This window comes from Erithacus rubecula (genome assembly GCF_903797595.1).
Source record: "Erithacus rubecula genome assembly, chromosome: 5".
Lineage (NCBI taxonomy): Eukaryota > Metazoa > Chordata > Aves > Passeriformes > Muscicapidae > Erithacus > Erithacus rubecula.
Window position 1 is genome coordinate 27,622,818 of NC_136687.1, and position 14,388 is coordinate 27,637,205.

Here is a 14,388-nt window from a genome sequence, read left to right on the forward strand (position 1 = left end):
ACTCTGTTATGGAATGGTGCAGAGGTGTTGGCTGACTATGGGCACACCAGGAACAAACATACTGCATCTGAAACTAAATTTTCTCTCTATAAAAAGCCTTATAGAACAAGAAATACTTATATACAGTACAAAGGCATTCTGTTCTGTACTAACCCATACTACAAGTCCCAGCAGCAAGTGATGCTACCTACTTGTACAAGAAGTTGCATGGAGCTATCTGTGGGTGCAGGGTCCCTTGGGTTTGGCTGTGGTCTGACCTGTATAAAGGATTCAGGTAATCGGCACGATTTTTCCACAGGTGAGCCCACAATGAATATGTTCGTTCTTTGATTCTGAAAAACAATACATTAAATAAAAATATATTTAACCACTTATTACAATTCAGGGATAGCTAAAGCTTAGATGCAGTATTCTTGTCCTCCGTACTTCCAGTTTATAATCAGCTTCCTTAATAGAATTAGACTTGAATTACAAGCACAGAGAAACAGAAACCCATATTCCCTTGCTGGTCACTAAAAGCAAAATCTGATCCATTTCCCGTAAAGAAAAACAGCTAGAGAGAGTAGGTGGAGAGAATCATTTCCATAAAATGAGCTTTTGGACTGATCTCTGCACCAAAGGGACCCTCACATTTAAAAGCACTGCTATCCACTGAGCTGCAATTTCTTACACAGTTAGGTCTTGGGATGTGGTGATCTGTGAAGGTTTTGATTTTAAATGCACTGTGGCTTCTCTGCATTTGAGCAGTGAAAGGGACCAAATGGCAGCAGCCAGCTGTGCAGTAACCAGCACCTTCCTCTCATTGCCACTGCTGACATGACCAGGCTGCTTGAGAAAAGCAATGGATATCATCATGTGTCGAGGACCCAGGGCACTGGGAAACAGATGCAAACATGAGCACTGCCAGGAATGATGATGCTGTCTTTATTTGGGCCTCAGGGCAGGTAGATTAATTCATAATTGCTTTGGGGCCAGACAGCAGAAGGACAGTCTGCTGTCTCAGTCCTAGGGAAGGCTACCTGACAAAGAGGCTGTTCATAAGGAAGTACCTAAGAGACCAGGACTAAAATGTCCAAATCCAAAGACAGGTTGAAACACAGAGCAGCAGTAACTCTCAAATGGAGAACTTAACTAGAGTTACTACAATTTTATACTGGAGTTACAGGGTCAGCTTGCCTTGTATTTTGTCAGGGCTGCAGTAAAGGCAGGCCCACATGGCTGAAGGCGTAATGCTCTTGTTAATTTTCACTAATCCCTGTCATGTGCACCGTGGATTATGCTCCCAGCAAAGCTACACTGCAGAGGATCAACTCTTTTTGGTATTAATCTGCATTGCCAGAAGACAACAGGCACCCTGTGCCTTATGAAACACATACATGCAAACTGGAGAATATCTGACTGCTCAATACACTTCTATGACTAAATATGCTACTAAAGAAAATATTTTCATACTTCAGCTCTCTTCTCTCCTTCTGGCTGTTACACAGGAAATTCCCAAACTGGCAAGAATAGATGTGATGCTGTATGTGGATGAGGAATCTTTCATTGAATTCAAAGGCACAAGGAAACTGTTCCATTAACTGCCAAACACATTCAATGAATTGGTCAATAACGGGCGATATTTCCTTTGGATCTCCATCTAAATTGCCATACCTGAAACAAGACAAGATACAACCAATTATAACCTGAATTCCTGTAAGAAAACTCAATTAACTCTTAGGAAAATAAACCTCTCACTTTTAGTGTGCAAGTTACATCCTAGGCATTCATTTCTAAAACCTCAGCTACTACTATGTTTTTACTTACAAAAATGATGCAAGAATAATGAGGTAGAAGGGAGGCAGAATTACAAACAAAAAAGCCTCTTTTATTGGGTGTCTTGTTACATTACAGCTACAAAAATCTGGCTGCTGCATAGCCATGTTTTAATGCTATTGGCCTAAATAGTACCCCAGTAATATATATTATCAGAAGAATGGATGCAATGACTTAAAGACAAAAGTGTGTCTTAAGATGGTCTCTTAATATTAGATTATTCCCCAAACCAGAAAACTGAGCAGGAAAGCTACATTATAACCTCAGCAGAAAACAGGTTAAAGGTGCCCTCTCTTGGTGAAATTTCTAGGAAGGGGGAAATGTTCACATGCTACTATGACTATCAAGTGAACATGAAAGTTTCTGTGTATAAAAGTGCCTCTTGGAACCACTTGCAATGAAGAAAAGGAGCCTGAAAATAAAAAAAACCACATAGAAGTAAATGTATTTTGCAAGTATTTTGTCTCCAGAATAAGAAGGAGCATTTTCAAGCAATTATTCTGCTTGGGGGAGGGTGGGGGATGTATGTGCATTTATATGTACACATGCTAACAGAGTAGAATTTCATAAACATCCAAAATTGAAACTTGCATTACGATCAAAGAAAATACAGCAATATGGCATAGGAAACCAAAGCTGTCAGTGGTTATTACATTTCATGATACCTTTTACCACTGATAAACAACTGACAGTATCACATTAAATTCCTACTGGAATTTCACAGGTTCTGTGAAGATGCTCAGATTTTCTGAGTTTTGTTGTTTTTTTTAAGCTATAACAAATTTATATTCAAATCAAGCAATGTAATGTAATTAACACCCAATATGAAAATTGCATTTTTAATTTTTACAGAAAATAAAAGTCATGAAAGAAAATGTAAAAATGTATCCATGTTTTTTAAATATATTATCTTCAAACATTTTCATTGCATCATAGAATTTACATTTGATCGATGTTCAAAATAACTCGTCTAACTAATAAATGACTTTCCACTTTGCCTGACATGTCTGAGCAGATCTTATTGGGTTTTTTAGAACAGAGTGTAACAGGAAAAATTATATTTTATGTAATAGATAACTCACAGACTTGCCTAAGATTAAGTATTGCTTTGGAAGGTGTAGAAGTCCCTTTGAATGAACTTATGTGGGGGACCTTGGCACTACTAGATCTGCTGGAATCTGAAGGGATTTTGCATGCCAATTACACACTACTCACATGGACGTCTCAATGCTCATAGCAACTGCAAGACCAGCAGGCAGGATTCCCCTTAGTAGTCTTGGGGTGCATATATAGAAATACTTCACTCTGACTTTTCCAGGCAGCCAAATTATATAGTTGGAAAAAAGGGTATGGCAGTTTCCTGGGGCATTCTGCTGCTATGTTTTGAGAAGCAGCAACGAAGTAGAACTGGAATAGCAGCAGATACAGACTACATAAATATATGCATACCGAGAGAGGAAAACCTTTGCACTGCCTTACCTGTGGTTAAATTTGTGACCAAAGGAAACCCAGTCTTTTTCAATTAGCACCTAAAATGAGAATATTGCATTCAATGTTGTGGAGTGGAGCTGACATGTTGTAGCAGGCAGAAGGATGGTGTTAACAAGCAGTGTTGGAATCCCTGTTAATTCTTAGAATAAGCAGAAAAGTGGCAAGCAAGAACGATGTGAGCAAGCAATATTAGAATCCTAAATAATTTTCAGAATTAGCAGAAAAATAAAGAGTGATGAGCACTGCTTGCCAGCTCAGGGAAGCAGCACCTCACAGATGCAGAGAGGGTGCCAGTATTTCAGCACAACTTCAAATATCTTGTTTCATTGCTTTCTAAAATAGAACTTATAAATGTCTCAAATGTTTTTTGAACATGTGACCAGTAACTTGATAACCACTTCTAGATGCTTTACCAATGCTGATTGACCTGTTTTATACCAGGTCATTTCCAGCTAGATTTTCCAATATAGCTGCTCACTGCAATCGAATGTCTAGAAAAGACACACTTCTGACACTCAAAATGTTCACTGCAAATGAATGCAAATTCTTGCTTGCACAAAAGCTCTTTGGACTGTAAGAAAGTTTCTTCGTCAAAGTTAGGGGAAAAAAATAAATTAAATAGATGGCCAACTGACCCCCAACTTGAATAACATTTCATAGAAAAACTGGGAGACTTCTATATGAATATATAGAATCCTTCCTTCCAACTTAAAAAACAAAATATAACAAGGGTATATTTAAGGACAGCTTATTTCCTAATAAAAACAAAGATATGCATCTTAAGTGATGCCATACTACTTCATTCGCTCTATGAAAGAACCCGCTTACCATGAATCCCTTCATAGTTCTGTAATACGGATCCAATAGAAGGCTTGCTACAGAGCAAACCTGGGCTGTCCTATCCCAGCCATCAGAGCAGTGAACAAGCACACTCACACCTTCCTCAGCCACAGCCTAAGGATACAGAAAAAGTCAGAAAGTTCACAAGCAGGGAGAAAGACAATGGTAAGAGAGAAACAGTGAAACAAGAGCCATATAGAGAGTAATGATTTGGGAACTGGGAAAGCTCATTCATTTTTTACTCTACCACAGAGTTCTTAAATAAAGTTCAGTGTTACTCATCTCGTTTGAAAATCAGTGTTAGTCCTCTAGTTTGAAAAGCTTTAATTCACCCCAGGCCATGCAATATGGTGGGTGAGAATTACCTGTTTAATCTCCACTACAGGAAAATGTGGGATTCCTTCCAGTTAAAATACATCAATCTGTCAGAGCAGACAACCACCTACAACAGATTCAGATGCTCCAATACATCTCTTGGAGCTTACATGCCAGTAAAAGAATAGCCATACTTGCAATATGGCTCTTAATTTTTCATCTTGGTGGTAATGTCATTAAGGGCAATGTCTGCTCCCAATGCCATCAGTAGACTGGACATTATTGCTGCACATTGCATTGCACTGATGACATGCTAAAAAGGCTTGTGGGGAAGTCTGTGGTAGTGGGAAACATCCACATCTAAAAAGCAAGATTTTTATCAATATCTTTAATGTAATAACCAGGGAGAGAGGAATCCATTTTATACATAAACACATAAAGAAGAAATTGTACTGAGATCTCCAGAGTCTGATGTTGTATTATTTATAGAACGTGAGGATTGGCGGTTGTTTTTTTAATTCTAAGGGTTTTGGCCTTTGTCATTTCTAAAGAGAATTAAATTTAGGAAGTAGAAAATAAAGTAGGTTAGGGAAAATACTGTTAGAAAAAAAATAAACCACATTTAGGTTAAATTTGGGCTTAATAGGGAATGAGGAATAATAATAAATTATCTATGTTTATCTCAAGAGACAAGTAAATTCTACCAAAATAGAACATTGTGGGCAGAAGACCAAGAATTGAGAACTGAGAACTGTACAAGTAATAATGGGTTAAATTACATGTTTGAGAAGGCACTAGGCTAGCAAGCATATGCACAAAGGATAATAAGACTAGCCACTGGGGAAAAACTGGCAATACTAATGTAAATGACCTTATTTCTATGAGCTAATTCAAAGTAGTAGGGCTGGGAGTAATAATACATGTATTTATAACAGTGCAGGTAAGAAACTACAATTGCCTAATGAGAAGCAATCCAAGAGAAACAAGCAGTAAGTGAGGAGGGAAACCCATGCAGTTTTATCTGTATAGTTGTGTGCAGTAGGTCAGGTGAATAAAATGGCCAATAAGAATCTCAGAAATAAGAATTGAAGCAGTAAAAGGCAGAGTGCAAGGCAGGAGGTAACAAAATTAAAGCTACAGCTGGCAGAATACAAATGTCTACATTACTTTGTGGGGGGAGTAGGGGAAATAATTTCTTACTAAAACAAAAACTGGTTTTTGGAAGTGTTCTGAAGTATATAAAAGTAGAAGCTGCCAGAATACACACAGGAGCTGGTTCAAGAGGTGAATTTGGTTGGTTGCCTGATAACTCACAGTAGCTATATATTGTGCATAGTATAATGTCTTATATATTATATATATAGCTATACATATGTGTTACCACTACCACTTCCACAAAGAAAAATGCCCAGAAACCAGTGGAGGAGGCAGAGCAAATAGGGAAAGGAACAGTAACAATCACTGTTGGGGAGTAAAGTAAGGACATTCAAATCTCTGACATAACAACACACAGGCTAGTAGAGGCTACAGTACAAAAGAACACAAGCTTTTTTTTACTATTTTAGGAACACATCAACACAACAGCAGCTAAGAATCGTCTCTCCCCATACACAAAGCATTGCAAGATGGGCTTTTTTCAGGTACAGTATTACTGAAGAGATAACAGAAGTCACCCACAGGGAGGGAATTTGGTTCTCATTTTCTGTATCTGGTTACTCCATACTTTGTTCTCATTTCACACACTTTACCTTTGCAATAAAAATGCCAGCATCCATAATGGCTTTGATGTGCTTCAGCCAGCCAGAATTTTCTAGGCCCCACAGAAAGTCGCTCATTGAAGGTGATTTCAGCTCACAAACTGCAAAATAAGATACATTTTAAATGTACAGTAATTAGAGTCTCTTAAGCTCCATTGGCTGTTCAGCCTTGGAGTTGTCTCTTCTTCAGATATCTGCTGTGCAAAGCATGCATCTTTTGAAAAGAAAGTCTACATCACTGTCAAACTTAACCTTTGAGAAACACATACATTTGAGAAACAGGGCTGGGTCAAATTTCACCAATGTGTTGCTTTAATTTAAAAAGAGAAGCTGTCATAAAGCCCATTACAAACAAATACAAATCCCTCCTTCTGTGAAACATGAGTTTTCCAAGATTGTGTTGGGAGTAAAGTTTTCAAACCCTTAGGAGGAGCTCATGTGTTAAATGATGAGGGCTCAGAAACAGAAAGCATTTGATTTCTGCTGTTGGACTGGCAGACAGACACCTAAATGGTGCCATTGCCTACTACTCCCAGCATCACTACAGATGATGGTAGTTGAGTTAAAGAGGTTCACTCCACAGTTCTCCATCCCTGAATTAAACCTTATTAAAGCTTCACTTGGAGTCAAGAAGTATTCTGATGGTGAGGACAAGATGTAATCCATCAAGGAAAATATTTTCCTGAAAGTTTTCCAAACCCTAAGCCACATTTGAAGAAAAAAGTAATAATTGCTCCGTTTTCACTCCAAACTTCTATCCTGCTGTGTCCAAGAATCTATTTTTTTTAATAATAAAGAATTTGTGGCATCAGAAGAAAGAAAGCAATCAGAATCTAAGGTACCTCAATCTAGCAGAACAAAAACTCAGTAAAATTTGGTGCAATCTATTTTCAACAGTGGGATGCTAAATTCACCACATAAATAGACTACATCTTTATTTTGATCCATGTAGAGTTATGCTGTCTTTTAAAGACAAAAGATATTGGCCAGTGAAATTAACTTTCAGAGTATAGTGAAAAACATCATGTCTGTTACTGAGTTAATGTATGATCTGTCAATTACTAATGTCTTAGAAGTCTCTCGTGGTCTGGAAATCTTAAAAGACTCAGTTATTTATGGCTATTATGGCCCCTGGCATAGCTTTATGTTCCTTCAGTGTAATTTAAATTTAATTTTACAAGCCTAAGATAGAGTTTATACCATATCTGAACTATCTGACTGTTCTAACTCCATTTAGTTCAGAAGTAAAACAGCCTAATGTGTCCGTACAAAATCCTGCAGTGTTTATATGTAAGGCCCTTTCCAGATGGTTATTTTAAAAGTAATTTTTTGGAGGATATTTATAAAGATGCAGAGATAGCAGCACTGAAAGCAAACAGCTTTTCACATGATTAATGTTCCTGTGCAGATGGAAGCATGACCAATTAGTGGCTGAATTCTGGCTGAAGCTGCTGTTTCTGTTTACAAAAGCCCAAGGTAAGGCTGAAACAGTGCTTTGCTCATTCCCACTCCCAAATTGGAGTCAATATTTACTGACCACTTCACTGAGCAAAGTTCATACTGTCCTAAATGCATACACTGTATATTTCACATGACTTTGGCAACTGATCTGGACCTTAATATTGAGTCCAATTATGAACTCAATTATGAGGATTATCCTAAAGGGAAAAGGCATTTCCATCTCAGCAGAAAAGGTACCAAAATCTTTGAGAAATATGGCCTGCTTCATGCAGAGTGTATGCACAGGAAAATCAAGAGCCAACAGGCAGTGCTCTGAAAATTCCAGCAATGTGCCCATGTCCCAGGATGGGAGGAAGAAACAGGGCACATGTTGGAAACTGCCTCTTCCACCAGCAGAGGTACCAGAGGGTGTGCTGGACTAGTTCCCCCATTTCTGGCAGGACAAAGGAAGGAATAAGTAGAGGAAGGAATAGTTGCTGTGGGCCAACCCTACAGGTTTTCTTTCTGGCTGATCTGTCACAGAAGTCCAAGGATCAGAGGGCTGCTCCTACATCAGCAAGTGCTGCTCCTGGAATGAGGGGAGGAGAAGCTCATATTTGCTGTTTAAATACAGACAGGGAGCATGTGGGGCCATCACCTCGGTGCACAACACACGGGAGTCAGGTCTCAGCTGGCCCCTGGATGTGCAGCACAGCCCACCCCATCCCAAATGCCAAACAGCAGCCTCAGGCAGACCTTGGATCTTTATCAAGAAAAGTCCCTGTGTAGTGTCCTTCTAACATTAAACGTTATTTCAAGGAGGTTTGTGCACAGGATCAAAATTATCTCAAGGTTCTTCATGTAGATCCATGTACAAATGGAGAAAAATTAAAATCCATACTATATGAAAGGCACTAGAAGAAATTTTTTTTTCTCTGAAAGGAAATCATGTTGAAATGCATTTTACTTCCACAGTACAGTTAAATCTTAACATTTTTTGCATATTCTGAAAATTCGAAAAAATTTAATCATTTTATAATGCTGGTATAATTTGCCAAAAATTAACATTATGCCAGGGTAAAATAAGATAAATTGGCTTGAATGAAAGTCAGTAAAATCACAAAGCTGAAACCAATTCTTTTTACCTACTCAAATTAAAAAAATAGTATTTTTATAAATATAAATTAATTTACTCAGCTTTTTCCACCCCACCAAATATCATTGAAATTAATACATTCTTAATATAAGTGCATTGTCTAATAGAAAACCGAATAATATTTTTTTTTCATATTTTCTCAGCATTAAAAGTTATTTAAAATTGCATCTTGAAAATAATCTGCAGTCTGGCATGTGAAGGTCCTTTGCTCTACACTTCTGCTTAGGACCAGTTAATTGAATGAAACTGGCCTTGCATTTCACCAACACATCTAGCCAACTATATCTTGATGTCATTTTCTCATGCTGTACACTTCCAAGCAACAACACAGCTCACATTAAATTAAAATCAGTTTTAATCAGCCTCATTTGTCTTTTCAGAGGTTTTTATGCCCCTTATAAAATCTTACAACAGATTATGAGCAGCAGACCCATTCTGTAAATTTTATAGAATAGTGTGAAGTTTTACTTAAGATTCACATAGATACAGTGATATTGCTATCTTATTTATACAGTCTTTTAATTATATTTTAATATTAATATTAATAATGCTTCAGTAATTTATAATTATTGATATATCATTGATGTGTTCATTAATGAAAATCTAAAGCCATATTTAATGTGTGTTATCATGATCCTTGGCAGCCTTTTTGATTCTAGGTCTCATTGTAAGGTAAAGGTCACCAGAAAGCAGATTAAGGACACATACAAATGGAAAAAGATAAAAACTACATAGCAGCTTACATAAGGAAAGCCCTAGTACACTAAAAGTCACAGGATTTATTTTTCAAAAGTCCTTAACTTCTCTGATTTCTAATCTTATCAGTCAAGTTGCTACATGAGAGATTTCAACACAGCAAATATAAAACCCAGGAAAAAAGCAGATATTTTAACCATATGGTTAAACCAAAATTCTTATGACTAAGAATTTGTGCCCTTCAAGCAGCTTGAAGGGTTAAATACATCAGAAATTACCTTGTTACAGGCAAATTTGAGCCATGGGCCAGTCTCATGAGCTTTTGGCTCAAAAACTGGTTGTTTATTATTTTAACTTTGATAGTCTTGAGTTGAACAAATAAAGGGACCTGTTTACTCACCCAGCTCTCTCCTGGCTAAACAAAAAAAATGTTTTCCCACCTGAGACCCTTAGACCAAGAAAATTCCCATGAGGAGAGGTCATGCTTTACCTGCATCACACTTTAATGCTGGTTTCCATAAAATGCTCTCATTTGGAAATAGAGCATGGCTTCCCTGTCATGGAAAATTTAAGCCCTTCTTAGATTTTAAATTTACATTTGTATGCACTCAGTGGGAGGCAGATGAAGAGTAAAAGAGCATGGGCAGAGCATCAAGTCAAGAATAAGATAGATGAAGCTGGTCTGGGAGGTGATGGAAGTTGTTGTTGGTGTCAATGAAGTAAATACAGAGACAAGGTGGAGTGAACACTGTTTCCTATTTGCTTGTTAAAAATCAACAACCAATTCAGGATCAAGGTTGGCTAATTTATCATTGGTTCTTTTTCCCAAATTACTCTAAACAGTTATATACTGCAAATATGAAAGAACAGCTTTGCTGGTTTATATACTGCTAAGTATTTATAAGGCAATTGTTATTAATTTCCATGGGATATTGAAGGTGATGAGTTGTTACACCCTTTGACCATGAATTTCATTAATAGATCTGATATTGTATGTTCTATACCTGGCATGAATACATTTCTATTAAAATTCACAGTCTAAAATGCATTACAACCTTATACAAAAATCAAACCACAGTTTTTCTGAGCTTTAAAAAAATCAATCTCTATTTTCCACTAGTTTCAAAGGCAGCTATAAGGGATTTTTTTTCATTTTACCATCAAAATGTAAATTTCAAAGAAAGACACAGTAGCAGTAAGATGCACTGAATTAAAATTAACTTTATCATTAAAGTAAATAATATCTGGATTTCAGCCAGGAAACAGGGTGTTTTCACAATTAAGAAATCACCAATCAGTATTTGCCATGATCCTCCATTGCACAAGTCCCATTAACCAGCAGGCAGCTGTATGCAGCTGCAACAGGTAAAAAATTACTTTCCATACTCTTTTTCACTGCTGCTGATTTCAGAGCACTTATTCTGATTTCTTTGACAGAGGAATCAATTCTTTCTTCTAGTTTCCAATGAAGAGGAATATTACCTTCAAGCATTTTCTGCAGACTATTTCTCATAACATGGATGTTCTCAATGCCTATGAATTGAAACTTGATGTTGGAGTAGTTGTCTTCATTTTCATATCCCTTCCCCGCTGCTCTGTTTGCCATTGCATTGAGCTGGAAAACATCAGGAAAATTGGATGAAAACCAGTAGCAAAATCTTTTCAAAACAGAATTTGTGGTCTACAGCAATAAATCAGAGGGGTCTAAGCCAGGCACAAATAGGAAGCATTTGTCACAGTGTCAACACAAGGGGCTGTGAATTGGGGATCTGTTTACACCTTATTGCAGGGTGCTGGGTTGCTGAGTCTCTGATAACCCTATTTCACACACTTTGGGTGAAACTTCATGAGTGAGGTTAAACACAAAACCCCCACAGCTTAGGCAGGATTCCTCTGCAAGAGCATGAAGGTTTTAACTGTAAAGTGCTGTTTTGATTTTATATTGGATCAGCATTATTTTTGCTAGCAGAAGGTACCCAGGAGGTGGCAGTGTCTCATCTGCCATGCCACCAGTTCATAGCACACTAGTGGTATCCAAGTTTATTTTACTGCTCAAATCATCCAAAAACTGATACAGTTTACTTCTTTGAGGCTTGCAATAATGAAGAGGGAGCCGGAGGATTTTTTAATAATTTTACAGTAACTTGGCTCTTGTTATGTAAGACTACAAAATATTTGAATTGACAACATTACCACAAATATTTTTCATATGCAAGCACTGCTATCAAAGGAGTTGCTGTACTTCAGCAAATACACTTTCAGCTGGTAGTTGAAGTTTTGTCTTAGAATCTGTTACTTGCTTCCTGGCATGGGAAAGTTACTAAATGTTTCTTTAGCTCCGTTTACCCAAGCATAAAATTAAGGGTGGGGTTAATGTTTATTTCCCCACCTTTTGGAACCCTTGGGTGGGAAGGAAATCTATCTGCCAAGGTCCTTATTCCAAAATTTGATCTTTGGGCTGAAAACTAGAGCTGATAAAAATTAAGTAATTACGTTTACTTTTTCTTTTACTAAGAACCTATCTACATTTTTTTTTCTAAATTTCCTACAGCAAAATCTCACTGTGCAATGGAAAGAAATCATCATTTTGCATAAAGTCCATGCTTTTATGTGAAATTCATGCTGTAGGGCTGGGGGAACTTCAAACTTCCCAAGAAATATGAAGGTTCTGAGACTGACAAAGCAGCTCAAGTGGCAGAACCTCTGTGCCTCCAAGCACAACTAACATCTTCTGCACAGGAGAGATTTAAGAAATAAATAATAAAGGATATAGACTTCATAAGGCACCAACTGGACAAAAAGTGACTCATCTTCATTTCAGTGAGAGCCAATACTCATGAAAAAGTAAAAAAAAAAGGTCTCTCAGTTATTGCCTAGGGGACAAGAGACTATGCAGATGACTCCATCTCCAGTTTATTTCCCAGTAGTGCAGGCAGTACTATTGATTCACTGCTTCTGTGGTCCCATCTGAAACTCACAACAATATATTTTAGTGCTTAGCTAGTGGCATCATGGGACATACAAGAATGTCTCCTTTTCTGACCTCTTCCACCCCAAACAGACATACTCCTAATATTCAATTTTAATTTGGAGCCAATACACACAACTGGAGACTGATTGTCTGATGCCATCTTCCCTCCAACCAAGATGAACAAGCCCAGCTTTTTAACATTACATGTCAAAATAGGTTTCCAAGGATCAAACCTTAACTTTCAAAGGACAGAGCTAAACAGATACATATGTGGACCACCATTAGGAATTGAAACATTGCACAAATTTCATGTCACAACAGAAGGAACTACACTCTGGATAGGAACCTGGGCACAACGCCAACATTTTTGATTTATACAAATCTTGGGCAAAATTTATTTTAACTTGTAGTATGCAATTCAGGAAAGAGCACAAACAAAAACCCCATTCTTGTCTATCAACCAGCAGTTGATAAAAACTGCTGATGTTTTGATTATCAATGGACAATAAAAAAATTATACAGCCTGTGAACGGCATGTCAGTTAAGGACAGAGTCCTCTGTGTGACTTGCAACAAAGATACAAATTATCTGCTGAATCCTAATCTTTCTCTTTTGAAGTTGACATCAGTGCTCTTGTATAAACAAAATGAGGCAGTCTCTCTCTGCAGTAGAAGAAAGATCTGTACACATGAGTCTCAGCCACCACAGTCCCCTGAAACCCTAAGTGAATAATATCTATCTTCTAACTAACACATAACATAAATGTGTTACTCAGCATGTAAACACCATTAACTGTTCCTGCAGCAGAGCAATTTTGTCACAAATACCCTTTCTTGAAGGACAATCTGGAATAGCACTCTTTGAAAGTAAATAAATATAAGGTTGAATTTGCAAAGCTTTCTGACACTCATTTATTTTAAATACTGTCAGTTGCCAAACTTTGCAGCTGCCACAATATTTACTAACAAGTTTTCCACATCATCTACCAAAATTCCATCTGTTGATCCTAAAGTAGTTCTTGCAAAGCTATCTAAATTATGCATGTCCCTGATTGATCTCAGTGAATATAGAGGATACAGCCTGAAAAAGTAAAGACTTGCAAGATTTCCTGGGAGGATAACCAAGTCAAGTCTTGTTATAAAGATTATAGAACTAATGTGTTTTACTCATAAACAGTAAGTCTTCATCAGCTTCTTCTGTGATCACATAGAGGAATGACAGTGGCTTAAATAAAGCTGCATTTGGTCATATTTATATATCCAAATGAATTGGAAACAAAGCTTTATTCCACAGACAAATCTTTTGTTTTGAAAATTATCAAGTGCAATGAGGGAAGAGCCCTTGGTAATGTTGAATTGAAGGATCCATCAACACTCGTGATCTTTGCAAGAAACTGGTGCTTATGAGAAACGAGGCAAATAGTTTTTTAGCCACCTATGGGAATGGGAAGCCTTCCACCAGACTTGATATCTTATCTTTACATTTGTTAAAGGTTCCCTGACGAATCCCAGGAACTGCTTCCACCAATACCTATCCATTGCTATATGCTCTGCATTTATAAATGCATTATCAAGTACAAAATTGTAACAAGGCTGCATTTGGCATCTGGGATCACAGGAGCTTTGTAGATCTGTCTATTTTTGCTGCATAGAGAGAAGTAGGAATCTGGTATACAAATTGATTTACACCAAACCCTTTTTTTTTACAGAACAGCTAAGTGAAAACAAGCAGTCATCATCTTCTGATTGGTTTCTGAAGAAGCCAGCATTGCTGGAAATATGGCATTCATGGCTAAGTGAGCCTAATTCAGTTTCTTCACACCTCCACAAAGTATGGGCTTTTTTCAGTGCACACAGAAGGTGTCTCTAAGTAATTTACCAGAAAAACTCAAAGGACAGCTCCTTCCT

The 14,388-nt window shown here is 37.4% G+C and overlaps 1 protein-coding gene across 2 annotated transcripts in view; it reads right to left on the reverse strand.

Annotated features, from left to right (window-relative positions):
• MTMR7 (myotubularin related protein 7) overlaps positions 1–14,388 on the reverse strand; it is a 41,434-nt gene that overhangs the window by 4,906 nt on the left and 22,140 nt on the right. Inside the window, exons 7-12 of one of the 2 annotated variants that reach the window (XM_079306724.1) lie at positions 10,993–11,125; positions 6,210–6,319; positions 4,135–4,260; positions 3,295–3,344; positions 1,453–1,653; positions 192–332 (exon numbers count right to left, since the gene is read on the reverse strand). In XM_079306724.1, coding sequence (XP_079162850.1) covers positions 192–332; positions 1,453–1,653; positions 3,295–3,344; positions 4,135–4,260; positions 6,210–6,319; positions 10,993–11,125 — 761 coding nt within the window. The remainder of the gene's footprint in view (positions 1–191; positions 333–1,452; positions 1,654–3,294; positions 3,345–4,134; positions 4,261–6,209; positions 6,320–10,992; positions 11,126–14,388) is intronic. The other variant, XM_079306725.1, reaches the window with a different exon arrangement.